The 13140-nt window shown below is 49.7% G+C and overlaps 1 protein-coding gene across 1 annotated transcript; it reads right to left on the bottom strand.

Annotated features, from left to right (window-relative positions):
* Positions 1-4241: 4241 nt before the first annotated feature.
* On the bottom strand, positions 4242-9325 carry LOC128328378 (uncharacterized). Its single transcript, XM_053258310.1, has 2 exons — positions 8866-9325; positions 4242-5321 (listed from the first exon to the last, which is right to left on the bottom strand). Exons 1-2 carry the CDS (start codon positions 9308-9310, stop codon positions 4690-4692), a joined length of 1077 nt encoding a protein of 358 aa, XP_053114285.1. The 5' UTR covers positions 9311-9325; the 3' UTR covers positions 4242-4689.
* Between the last annotated feature and the right edge of the window lie 3815 nt (positions 9326-13140).

Genomic DNA, 13140 nt, shown 5'->3' with positions numbered 1-13140 from the left:
AGGAGGAAGTCCATTACCCAGTTGCCTCCCTCCCTTCCAGTAGTGGCTGGTGGGCACTGGAGCAGGGTGAGGGGCTGTCATGGCTCAGACTTCTGACTCAGAAGAGTCAGAGCAGGAACAGGAGGATTTGCCTGCTACCATGTTTCCCAAAAATTAAGACAGTGTCTTATATTAATTTTAGCCCAAAAAATGCACTAGGGCAATTAGCGGTACATCAGAAATTACTGCTAGGTCTTACTTTCGGGTTAGGTCTTACTTTTGGGGAAATAGGGTAGTGAGGGCTCAGAGGCACAGCAACAGGATTTTGCAGGGAGACCAGACTCTGTAGCTGAGGATTCAGAACAGCTGCCAGACATGATTTCTGATGAGGAGGAGGCTGGGATTTCACCTGTCTTGAGAAAACGTCTCAAGAGGAAAGCTCAGTGGGAGTCACACAGGCGCAGAAGATCACAAGAGAGGAAGAAGTGCTGACTCAGGGAAGCCTGGTTGGCTGCTGGTTCAATTGAGCCATATATATTTAGCAGTCTGTCAATTCCTCAGATGCTGTTAGCAACTTTCGCTGACTACAGACTGTATGCTATTTTGAATTCCAAACTTTTCCGAGTTCCAGTTTGCCCTTGTTTTTGCTTTCCTGCTTTGTTCCGTTAATTCCTTGTTCTGGTGTCCTTTGTTCTTTTTTCATTCCTTGCTCTGTGTTTTCTTTTCAGTTGTTACTCAGTTATTGTTAGAGGTGGGTACCTAGTTCAGTTCAGGGGACTTAATTCATTTACTGTTTTCTTGGTGAGACTTTTATTTTCTCCGTGTAGCTTCGCTGCTACTTTCTGTTAACTCACAGGGGGAGTACTGAAGGGGTTTTTAAATCCTGTTCAGTTAGCTGAGCTAACAGATTTACGAGAGGGGCAGGTAAGAACTTAGTCACGAGGCTGGGGCCTAGCCCTCCTTTTCATCCAAGCCAGTGGGCTTAGATATTTACCCACGCCAGCCAGCTTGGAGGAAAACAGAAAGGGGGGAGCAGAAAAGCAGGGGCAAAAGTAGAAAACAGAAAGGTTTTCTGGAGGTGGGAGGAGGCAGAAGCTGAAAAGCCCAGGCAAAAAGCAGTAGGGATGTGCATGGAACCGATTCGGAGGCCCTTTACGTGCTTCCGAACTGGTTCGAAGAACCAGCAGTTCTGCCAGTTTGAAGGTGGTGGGGGTCTCCCTTTAAGAGTGGGAGAGGGTACGCTTACCCCTCCCACTGCTTTCTCCCCACCCATGTCGGTTTTTTCGTAGCACATCGGTGCGGCAGCATACCTCCCTGCTGCCCCATTGACCTCCTCTTCCGGATATGACCAGAAGTTGCTGACATGCCTGTGCATGCCAGCATGGGGGTGTGTGCGTGCGTGACATGCGCGTGCCCATGCTTCCAGTCATATCTGGAAGATGAGGGTAATGGGGAGGCAGGGAGGTACCCTGCTGCCCCGATGGGCTACTAAAAATACTGATGCCAGCAGGGGAAAAGCGGTGGGAGGGGTATGTGCACCCCCTCGCTCTTTAAGAGAGATCCCCACTGCCTTCGAACCACCCCGCCATGGTTCCATGCACATCCCTAAAAAGCAGGGAGAAAGGCAGAAAGAGGGACAGGCGGGAGAAAGCAGGGATTACATTCCCCTTCCCACCAAACAAACAACCTAGTAAAAGATCTGACTTACCAGCAGCCAGGGAGTCCTCCAGAGTGAGGCGTTTCCTCCAGGCCATCTCCCTTACCTGCAACTTCCTCTTTTGGTCTTTACGGCTGGAACAGCTGCTACTCAAGTTGCTCCAGCCAATCTGATTCCTATGGAGCTCCACCTGGCACTGCCCCCAGGATGAAAGGGAAATACATATTAAAAATATACTCCCTGAAGCAAACAGGGAGTGCAGTTTTTACCCATTATTTTATTTCTTCCTGGGGTTAGTACCAGGAGGCGCACCCTAGGAGTCAGATTGGCTGGAGCAGCTTGGATAGCAGCCATTCCAGCCAGTAAGACTAAACCAAGAAGTTTAGACACGAACTAAGGCTTGTGTCTAAAACTTATATCAAGAAGAAAGCAGTCAGTACAGCAGTAGAAATTCAAGGACAGGACCAATATAAAATAGGATTAGCATTTTAACATATTTAAAATGCCACCAGGGAAGAGCCCCTGGTGGTGCAGTGGTAAAACTGCCGCCCTGTAACCAGAAGGTTACAAGTTCGATCCTGACCAAGGGGCTCAAGGTTGACTCAGCCTTCCTTCCTTCCGAGGTGAGTAAAATGAGTACCCAGAATGTTGGGGGGCAATATGCTAAATCATTGTAAACCGCTTAGAGAGCTTCCAGCTATAGAGTGGTATATAAATGTAAGTGCTATTGCTATATTTATTCTATCATTTGATGTCCTATGCATTTTGAACTCTTGCTTTCCTTCAAGGGTCATCTCTACATGGATCAGCCCATTCAACACAATAGCACAATTGTTTCCAAAGGTTAAAATAAAGTGTTTAGAACAAATGTTATTTGAACCTTTGCAATCAGTTACATGTTTAGCCTAAATGGACTAATTCATGTAGAGATTGTTAGAAATGAGAATTCTAAAGCATTGCCCTTAGCACTGCAGTAACCTCTTCTCACCACTGGAGGCATGATGAGATGTTATGGATCTGTCTTGGTCAATTAGAGTCAGATGGCTAGTGTTGAAGGCTAGTGCCTGTTTGGGTGTGTTGTTCGGTGTGTCTCTCTCAGTATGTGATGTTTTAGTTTCTTAATACATCTTTAGTCTTTTTTAAAAATTCAACCTAGTGTCTTCAGATAATCTCTTGGGTGAAACTTCTTTACCACCAGAGCATACTCTGCTGGGTGAGGATTCTAATGTTTCTCCTCATACCCCTTAACAGAGATTGCCCCTGGGCAAGAGTGAAAAGTCAAAACATCAGAGCCATATAATAATATTTTTATAACCAGTAACTTTTTTCTTTTTTCTTGAAGTCTCAGATCAGTCATAAACTCAACAGACAGCTTTTGACAAGTTGCCATATCTCAACTCAATGAGCAAAGCATAATTACAGCTGCCTCTTTGTTCTTGCCAGAAAGAATCTCCACATGGCAAGTCATCCCATTCCAGCCATGACAACTCCATTTAGATACTATGTGGATTAGTGCCATCATATTGGGCCAAGTAAGACAATACCTTTTTGGCCCATGCAATTCAAAGGGGAATGCACCAAGAGCATGCCTGTCCTGGTGTCTTTTATGATGTCCTGAAATCCTCCTGGTCCTTCTTTTATTGTGTGTGTTGGGGCAGGGGGTAGTTTGTCCAGACCACTACTCCAAATATGATTCAAATGATATCTGGTCTGGTGGTAGCAAGCAAAAATTGTTCCCTTTGCTAAGCAGGTTCCACCCTGATTTGCATTTGAATGGGAGACTACATGTGAGCACGTTAAGAAAGTCCCTTAGGGGATGGGACCACTCTCGAAAGAGCATCTGCCTGCTTGCATGCAGAAGATTTCAAGTTCCCTCTTTGGCATCTCCAGATAGGGCTTAGAGATATTCCTGCCTGTAACCTTGGAGAAGCCGCTGCCAGTCTGTGTAGACAATTCTGAGCTAGATGGACCAATGGTCTGACTCAGTATATGGCAGCTTCCTATCTTCCTGTTTGGGTTGCATATAGAGTGGCAACTTGGATGAAGCCCATCCCCACACAATAAACAGAAGTGCTGGGAGAATGTCAGGATATCCACATAAGACATTAGGATGGGTATGCTATCAGCACATATTTCTTTTAATCAGGTGGGTTTGAAGAGTATTGTCCAAACCTCATGGTTGGTCTCACAGTCACGTATGACCCCTGCAAGGGTGGTGAAAGAATGGTCCTAAGAAGGCTGTTGGATCCAGTAGGATTCCAAAGGACCTTGGAGGATTTTTGAGTTGGTTCTGCCAGTAGGGTAGCAATGAAGGCCTTGGAAAGGATATTTAGATGCCATGATGTGTCTGCACTTACAAAGATTAGAATCGTTCAGACAATGGTTTTCCCCATGACACTCCATGGATGCGAAAGCTGGACTGAAGAAGCAAGATAGAAAAAACATTGATGCTTTTGAACTTTGGTGCTGGAAAAGACTTTTGAGGATACCATGGACAGCCAGGAAAACAAACAAATGGATCACAGAACAAATCAATCCAGAATTTTCACTCGAGGCACAAATGACAAGGCTCAAACTATCATACTTCGGACACATTGTACCCAGACCCCAGCCCAAGAAGACACAGAGACATTTTTTAATGGGAGAAACGGGCCACGCTTTATTAATATAACAACATTTGTGGCGGACTGGAAACAAGGTGATTAATCACCAACATAAAAACAGTGCGGGCACCTAGGCGTGGGCTAGGATTCAAAACGTCCTACCCATCGCCTGCAAGGGCGACACACCCTGGCTCAGGAAAGAGGCAGGTAGCTCCCGCCCAATTCCTTCAAAGCCAACCACCCCTTTTAGAAGAGGGGATCTGGACAGCTTCAGATCTTTACCTCCCCGGACCGCACAGCCCAAAGGTAGGTGAAGTCCTGAAGCAGGTTTCTTGGCAATGTAATTCTTCCCGTGCCGCACAGGCCACAAGGAAGCAATTGACCAATCCACCTTAAAATGTCCAAGGGTGCTCACCGAAATCTAGACCTCCTTACCCACAGCCCGCACTGTTACCGCCACCCAGGAAGGTTAGCCCTCGCTTGACCTTCCTGCCCCACCCCCTCCAAACCTTCAGCAAGCACTTCCCGGATATTATGCAGATACAAATCACAACCTTTCTCAGACAGGTGGACCCCGTCAGGGCGGAATAACTCGGGAAAGCGAGCAGCTATATCTGGCTGCCGCACCACAGACCCCCCGGCCGCCAAAACCACTTTACCTATTGCGGCTGAAATCTTCCTGCGTGCCTTTTCCAAGCTAAGGCAAGAATGAGCACCCCGCCACACCCTGCGCTGGAGCCAATTAACCCATATTATGCGCACGCCAGGCATCCAGCTGCGCAAAATAGACAAATCCGAGGAGGCTTGCTGAAGGATGGCGAGGCCAGGCCGCCGGCCCAAATCATTCTCCCCTAAATGAAGAACCAGGATGTCGGGAATGGGAAACCTATCTAAATGCTCCCTCAATGCTGGAAGCAACTGATTCCAGAGCATGCCCCTCATGCCCAACCAATAAACTGAAGCCTTGCTTCCTAAACCCAACTGGGATCCCCAGCGGGTGGTGCTGGCCCGCTTGAAAGCCCAGAAGACCAACGAATGGCCACACATCAGGACTCGGACCGGGACCGCCGCCCCGCCAGCACCTGCCAAAAGAAAGCAACAGGTCAGTAGAGCCCACACCTGTCCGCTGTCAGCGCACATAACGCCTGACCGCCACGGACCTCCAACGTCCAATCCTCTGAACTTCGACCTCCTGAAGCCCCATACGTGTAGCGGTGGTGGCCGCACCAATACGAAATGAATGTAGAGTAAGCCCCTGGAGCGCAACCCCCGCGGCCAACAGAGCCTTCCTCACCACCGCCAAGAATTGATACTGCGTCAGAGGAGTCTGATTGCTGTGGGTAAAAAGACATCCCCCCGAAAAGGGGCCCAGCCCAGCGTACTGCCTCAGGGCCACCACGGGGCATACATTGATATTCCCGGCCGCCGCGAGGCGAACCGTCTGGCCTCTGCCCCTCTGATCCGTCTTGGAGCGACGAAGGAGCAAACGCACCTCCCCGTCACCGAACGATAAATCAGAATATTGCAAGCAGCGGTCCCTGGGGGAAGACCCGCTGCGGGGAAGCAACTCCCCTGGACGGAAGGCCCCAAAAAAGGCAACCAACAGTGCAGCCCTAAACAGCGACACCTCCTATGGGCCAGAGCAGCACCCCACTAGTTGGCCCAGCGTTGAAGCCACCAACTCCAGAGTAAAAGGGCGTCTGGGGTCCCTAGTCCTAGGCTCCCCCCTAGCCCAACCCTCCAACATGCGCCGCACCCGCGGGTCGGAGGAGGAATCACCAACCCCACGAACCTGGGCTTCAAAAGCTAACGCGGCAAGATAGCCCCCCAAAGTGGATACCGCACGCCCCGCCCTGCGGAGGAAGACCAAAAACTGCTGAAGTTGCTCTACAGGGACCGGCCACACCTCCGCCAAACCTTCAGTCTTTCGAAAAAGAGAGAAAGCCTCAAGCTTGGCTGTGTAGCTCACTCTGGTGCTAGGCGCCAGAGATGCCGCTATGGCCCGCTGTGCCTCCGCCTGCCAAGTTCCCACAGAAAAGCTGGCATGGGTTCCGGGTGAAGGGCGGCCTCGGGCGCTAACGCTCTGAACCTGTTTAACTGAAAACGAGACAAAGCGTCAGCTATGTCATTCCGGATACCCGGAACATGGCGGGACCGGAAAAGGATGTTAGCCCGCGGACACTGCAATACCAATGCCCTAACCAAAACCATGACCCTCGGGGACTGGGAAGTCTGACTATTGACAATCTGAACAACTGCCAGATTGTCACACCAAAACACAACTGAGGAGTTGGCAAACTCAGCGGACCAAATATGCACGGCCACCACAATTGGAAAGAGCTCTAGGAAAGTCAGGTCCCGGGAAACCCCCTGCCTGAACCAGTCCTCGGGCCACCTGGCGGAACACCAACGTCCCCTGAAATAAACCCCGAAACCTATTCCACCTGCAGCGTCAGAGTGGACCTGCAGGTCGGTTTCCAGAAGTCTAACATCCCGCCAGAAAGACACCCCATTAAAATCAGTGAGAAATGCTTCCCAAAGAGCCAGGTCGGCCCGGGCACCCTCCGTAATTCGTACTCTGTGATGGGGAGCCCTAACGCCCACAGTCAGGTCACATAACCGGCGCAAAAAGGCCCGGCCCGGAGCCACCACTTTGCAGGCAAAATTGAGGTGACCCAAAACAACCTGGAGATCCCTAAGGGAGACCTTACGGGCGCGACCAAGGGACCTAACCATGTCCAATAAAACCCGCAGCTTGGCCTGAGGCAGCCTGGAGCAACCGGCAACAGTGTCCAACTCAATCCCTAAAAAGGCGAGGCACGTGACCGGCCCCTCCGTCTTATCCCGTGCCAAAGGGACACCTAGCCGGTCTGTTAGCTCCATGAAGGAGCGAAGTAAATGGTGGCACTCCCTCGAATTCCCCCTGCCTGTAAAAAGAAAATCATCTAAAAAATGAGCCGTGTAGGGAAGACCCGCCTGGCGCCTAACTGCCCACTCCAAAAAGGAGCTGAATGTTTCGAATGCTGCGCAGGAAATCGAGCAGCCCATAGGCAAAGCCCTATCAAAATAAAATTGGCCAGCAAATGCAAAGCCCAGCAGCTCGAAGTCATTTGGATGTACCGGCAACAGGCGAAAGGCGGATTCAATATCACACTTCGCCAAAAGGGCCCCGGGGCCCCTACCCCTGACCACTTCCACGGCCTCATCAAATGAGGTATAACGTACAGAGCATAAGCTATCAGGGATGCCATCATTTACTGAGGACCCCCTGGGATGAGAAAGGTGGTGAATCAACCTAAATTCACCAGGAACCTTTTTAGGGACCACCCCTAATGGGGAGACCCTAAGGCTGGGGAAGGGGAGACTGGCAAAAGGCCCCATCACCCTGCCCGCAGCCACCTCCTTACCAATTTTCCTAACAACGACTTCCTCCTTACCAACCACTGATCTCAGATTGCGAGAACTGCCTAATCCCCTCCGGGCCGAAGAGGGAATTCTGAAACCATCCCGGAAGCCACATAACAAATAAGAAGCTGCTGACTGGTCAGGATAGTCCAGCAACAGCTGCTCAAGCACCTTCACCTTGATAGGGCTAGGACCCTTTATTCGGAGCGGGTGGAGGAGGGCCACCCTTTTTACTGCTCCCCTGCCTATACTTAGCCCCGGAACCCCCAAACTTGGCCCTGGGGCAGGAGGAACTGGGGTGCCTCGCCCCACAGACCCCGCAGGCATGCTTAAACCGACAAGGGGAACGGGAGCACTTGCCATTGGAGTTAAACTCCCAGCAAACAAGGTGGGGTTGAACCCACTGTTGCCCAGGACTCCCTGAGGGCAAAACCCCCGATGGTTTAGAAAGCAAATGCCCACTGTCAGACCTATCTCCCTCTATGGGCCGGGCTGGAGACATAGTAACCAGCCACAACTCCTGCAACAGAGCATCCCAGGGCAATGTGGGGTCAAGGGCAGCCCTCATTCTAAAACTCTCATCGTACCGTACCCAGGAAGATCCAGCAAAGTCGGAGACCGCCCTGTGAATTATATCCATGTATTTTAACAGGGCAGGGCCCCTTGCGGGCTGGGCTTGGACAATAACCCCCATATAAATCGTGAAGCCAGAAAGCCAATTATTCCAAGTCTTTTCGACCGGCTTTCTCTTGGTGGCTTCGTGCTCCTTACAAGATTCCCCCTCTTTATGCTTAACCTCAGGTTCCCTGAACAACAAGCTAAAAATGTCCACATATTCACCCTTAAGGATTTTTTCTTTTGTAGAAGGGAGTAAGTGATCCCCTAACGGGAGGCCCATGCTACCATAGGGCGCATGCTGAGGTGACGGCAGAATCCCCATCGGATAATAACCCGCCTGCACCCCCGTGGCAGATCCAGCAGAGGAGGCCACCCCCGGGAGTGGGAGCGACCCGCTGGAGGGCCGGTTGCCCAACCAGACCTGCTCCGCAGCGCCTTGTAAGCCTGCAATAACTCCAGGAAAAACCGGCGGGGAACCCGCCACCCAAGGTTGTGTATATGGGGGCCAGTAAGAAGCTGGGCCCCATCCACCCATGGCAGGCATCGGCCAGGGACAAAGCCACTGGCCGGTGACGCTGGGCGGTGTAGGTGCTGCAGGCTCACCCTGGGCCAAAGGAGTAGCCGTATCCACTGGAGGCTGAACAACTGGTGCCGCAGGCGGAGGTAGCAATGGTGAAGGCGACTCCGGAACTGGAGACTCAGGTTCAGGAAGCGGTAACGCAGGAGCAGAAGGGCCCGGTCCAGCAGGGTTCAGCCCTTCTTCCAGCGCAGCCAGCCTACTAGAGAGAGAAGTTAGCAGCTGGCTTTTCACAGAACCCCTGGTCCTCCGAGGGACCTTAGGAGGAGGCACCCCCCCCACACCTGAAGGACCCGCACCTTTGTCGGAGGGGGCTGCTTTTGCTTTCTCTAAAGCTTCCATCCTATTAATTAACCCCCGTATCAGAGTCATCTCCTCCTCCTCCTCCTCCGAGGAGGACTGCGGGGGAGCAGGCCTCTTGGGCTGCTTAACAGGGCGCCCCCCTTTCTTGCCCTTGGCCTTCCCCGGCATACTGCCTCCAAATAGTGGGATTCCAAAAGGGGTTGGAGGAAAAAAGAAAAAAAAAAAAGCGCCAACCACACACAGAATGAAGGTAGCAAGGATATAGAACAAAAGCCAAGCCCTTGTCCTGAATCAAAAACAATACTCAATCCTATCCAGGAGAGCACCAGAGCCCCCCACCCAAGGAGAAGGCTTGAAAAGGCCTTTTGACTCTCAACCAGGCCAGGCCCACCAGGGCACCGATGAGCACAAACACCCACCTGCTACCCACCAAACAAATAAAAGAATGTTGGCATCAAAAGTAGTGCTCCAGGGAACGGAAAAGGGGCCGCTGCCCAGCCACCCAGTCTGATGGAAACCCCCCAAATACCCCACAAACCAAAAGGGCAAACGCCCAGAAGGAGAACCACGCCCAGGAAGCCGAGTGCCGACGCCGCGCTGAAGAGGCCCAAAGACGCTGCTGCTGCAGCTGCAACCCAGCCGGGAGCAGTCCCGGGAGTACCCCCCTACCAGCGGGGCCACCGCTGACACTATGGCCCCCTCGACGGAACGCCGCCGAATGCCGCCTCGCCCGCTTGTCGGGCGCACCCCCCCAACTAAGGCCTTCGAGGAAGGAGCTCCCGGACTGAGCTCCTTCCTAATCGGAAACAAACAGCCGACTGAGAGGCCAGAGCGGGGAAACGCTCGGCCTCTCAGCAAGCCCCGCCCACCACGAGCCAGCCAACCAATCAGGCTTCTTCTTGGGCTTGTGAGTCCCGGGCTGGGACAAACACCCTCCCACTTGCACGAGGCAAGGGGAGGGGGATTGTTGCAAAGATCCAGCTTCCTTGAGAAATCCATAATGCTGGTGAATGTGGAAGGAAAGAGAAGAAGAGGATGACCAGTAGCAAGGTGGATGGACTTGATTACAACAGCAATGAATGCACCACTGAGAGACCTTAAAGGCCAAGTCAAATACAGATCATCCTGGAGAGAATCTATCTATGTGGTCGCTAAGAGTCAACACCGACTTGACGGCACTTAATCAATCAATCAATTTGCCAGTGATTCTATTACTGCCCTCTTGGATACCTGGAACAGGGAACTTAAAAGGGCAGTAGATATGATCACTCTTAAGAGTCCTCTCTGATCTGCTTCAAAATAATCTCCATAGTATACGGAAGAGCTACAGGAGCTGAAGTGGCATGGTAGACAACATGCTCATTAACATGGCTGATTTCATCCTGCAGGGAGGTTTTTGGAACTGGCCAAAATGATGTCATTAATATCTCACTGAGGGAGGGCAGGATGCCACCTTTTTTGAAGTGGTTAGACCCCTTCTTAAAAAGCCCACTCTTGATCCATTGGTGATAGATAATTATAGGCCGGTCTCCAACCTCCCATGTTTGGGTAAGATAATTGAGAGGGTGGGAGCTGACCAGCTCCAGTGGTCTTGGAGGAATCTAATTATCTAGACACATTTCATTTACCTCACACATTTAGGGCAGGCTAGGGGATGAGATGACCTTGGTTGGCCTGACAGATTACCTTCGCAATTCAAATATCTAGGGGTAGTATTCCAGTTTAATGGCCATAAAACTGCCCATATGAGATCTGCTGTAGATAAGGCCAAACGAAGTATCACAGCTATACTAAGATTTTATCGGTCTCAAGGGGGTCATTACATTCCAGCTGCTATCAAACTTTACATGGCTAAAGTAGTCCCCCAACTTCTTTATGGGACACAATTGGGGTCATATTCCAATTTTGATGAACTCGAGAAAATCCAAACAGGTTTTCTGAGAACGCTATTTGGCATACCCAGTTGTGTGCCCAACGTGGCAGTTCGCCGGGAGGCGGGTCTACTCAAATTGGAATCCAGGGCATGGCTAGTAAGAATATTTTATTGGATTAAACTCCACCTTTATCCAATGGGACTAATCCCTAAATTCTTATCGGCTGAGGTACAATCATCCTGGAGTAGGGACATAACAGATAAACTTAGTCAAAGCGGACTATCTCCCGTCCTATTGCTGGAGGCCGGCGAAAATACAGCCTGTAGACTGGTGAGACAGAGACTGATAGATATAGAAATACAAACTGAGAAGGCCAATTTACCGTTTTTCTACAAATCAATTTATGCTAAGGCGGACCTTACTCCTGCAATATATTTATTCACAATCACCTTAAGAAAATTTAGATGGGCCTTCTCTAGGGCCAGGTTTAATGTTTTCCCATCGGCTTTACTCTATGGGAAATATGCAAAACTACCTTATGAAGAAAGGAAATGTCCTTGTGATCAAGCGGTTGAAACATTGGCCCATATTTTATTGAAATGCCCTATATATCAGGACATAAGGCACCAACTAATTGGCCCATTACTAAAAGACCTGAATGGAAAAGATGATGACCAGACGGTAACGTTTCTACTAAATGACAAGGATACAGCAACCTCGGCCGCAGTAGCTAAGTTTTGCTATGTGGCCTTAAGATTACGGCCCTTAAAGAAATAGAGTTTTTGAGGCTTTGGAGAAGCTATAATATATATATAAGTACTCCATTAGAAATGATTAATTGGTTTTATATTTTAATGTTTTATATTTGCTGAAAGTGTGTTTTAGTTTTTCATGTAAATGTATTGTACTATTTGGTCAAAGACCGTAAATAAATAAATTCAAATTAATACCTTCGCAAGGGAAATGACAGAGGGAGTGTTACTCTGCTGGTTCTTTTGGATCTCTAAGTGGCTTTTGATACCATCAACCATGGCATCCTTCTGGATCACCTGAGGGATTTGGGGATAGGAGGCACTGTTTTACAGTGGTTCCGTTTCTTTGTCTTGGGTAGATTTCAGATGGTGGCGCTTGCTGACAGTTGCTCTTCAAAATGGGAGCTACTATATGGAGTCCCTCAGGGCTCCATTCTGACACCAATCCTTTTTAACATCTACATGAAACAACTGAGTGAGGTCATCAGGGGATTTGGTACTGAGTGTTATCAATATGCTGAGGACACCCAAATCTATTTCTCCTTGACATCAATATCAGGAAATAGCATTAGCTCCCTGAATGCCTGCCTACAGGCAGTAATGGAATGAATTTTATTTATTTAACATATTTTATACCACCAAAACTAATGTCTCTGGATGGTTAACAACAAAATAATGATAATGAATGAGAGTAGGAATGTGCCTGAACCAGTTTGGTGCATGCTAAGAACATAAGAACACCCCTGCTGGATCAGACCCAAGGCCCATCTAGTCCAGCATCCTGTTTCACACAGTGGCCCACCAAATGCCTCTGAGAAGCCCATAGGCAAGGGATGAGGGCATGCCCTGTCTCTCCTGCTGTCACTCCCCTGCAACTGGTATTCAGAGGCATCCTGCCTTTGAGGCTGGAGGGGGCCTATAGCCCTCCAACTAGTAGCCATTGGTAGACCTCTGCTCCTTGAAGTTATCCAAACCCCTCTTAAAGCCATCCAAGTTGTTGGCTGTCACCACACCTTGTGGCAGAGAATTCCACAATTTGAAAAAGTACTTCCGTTTGTTGGTCCTAAATTTCCTGGGATGACCCCTGGTTCTAGTGTTATGTGAGAGGGAGGAAAATTTCTCTCTATCCACTTTCTCCACACCATGCATGATTTTATAGACCTCTATCATATCACCCTGCAGTTGTCTTTCTAAACTAAAAAGTCCCAGGTGTTGTAGCCTTGCCTCATAAGGAAGGTGCTCTAGGCCCCTGATCATCTTCTTTGACCTCTGAGAGAAGACATGATAGAGGTCTATAAAATCATGCATGGTGTGGAGAAAGTTGATAGGGAGACAATTTTATCCCTTTCGCATAACACTAGAACTAGGGGTC

The sequence above is a fragment of the Hemicordylus capensis genome, chromosome 5 (genome assembly GCF_027244095.1).
Source record: "Hemicordylus capensis ecotype Gifberg chromosome 5, rHemCap1.1.pri, whole genome shotgun sequence".
Lineage (NCBI taxonomy): Eukaryota > Metazoa > Chordata > Lepidosauria > Squamata > Cordylidae > Hemicordylus > Hemicordylus capensis.
The sequence above is the reverse complement of the archived record's forward strand: the minus strand, read 5'-3'. Positions and strand labels throughout refer to the sequence as shown.

Excerpts from the sequence above, each read along its gene's own strand:
- LOC128328378 (XM_053258310.1), bottom strand. The coding sequence starts at position 9,310 with ATGCCGGGGAAGGCCAAGGGCAAGAAAGGGGGGCGCCCTGTTAAGCAG. Across the intron at positions 5,322-8,865 it reads GGCTACTCCTTTGGCCCAGG|GTGCTGGCGGGGCGGCGGTC; the intron begins GTGAGCCTGCAG and ends TTCTTTTGGCAG.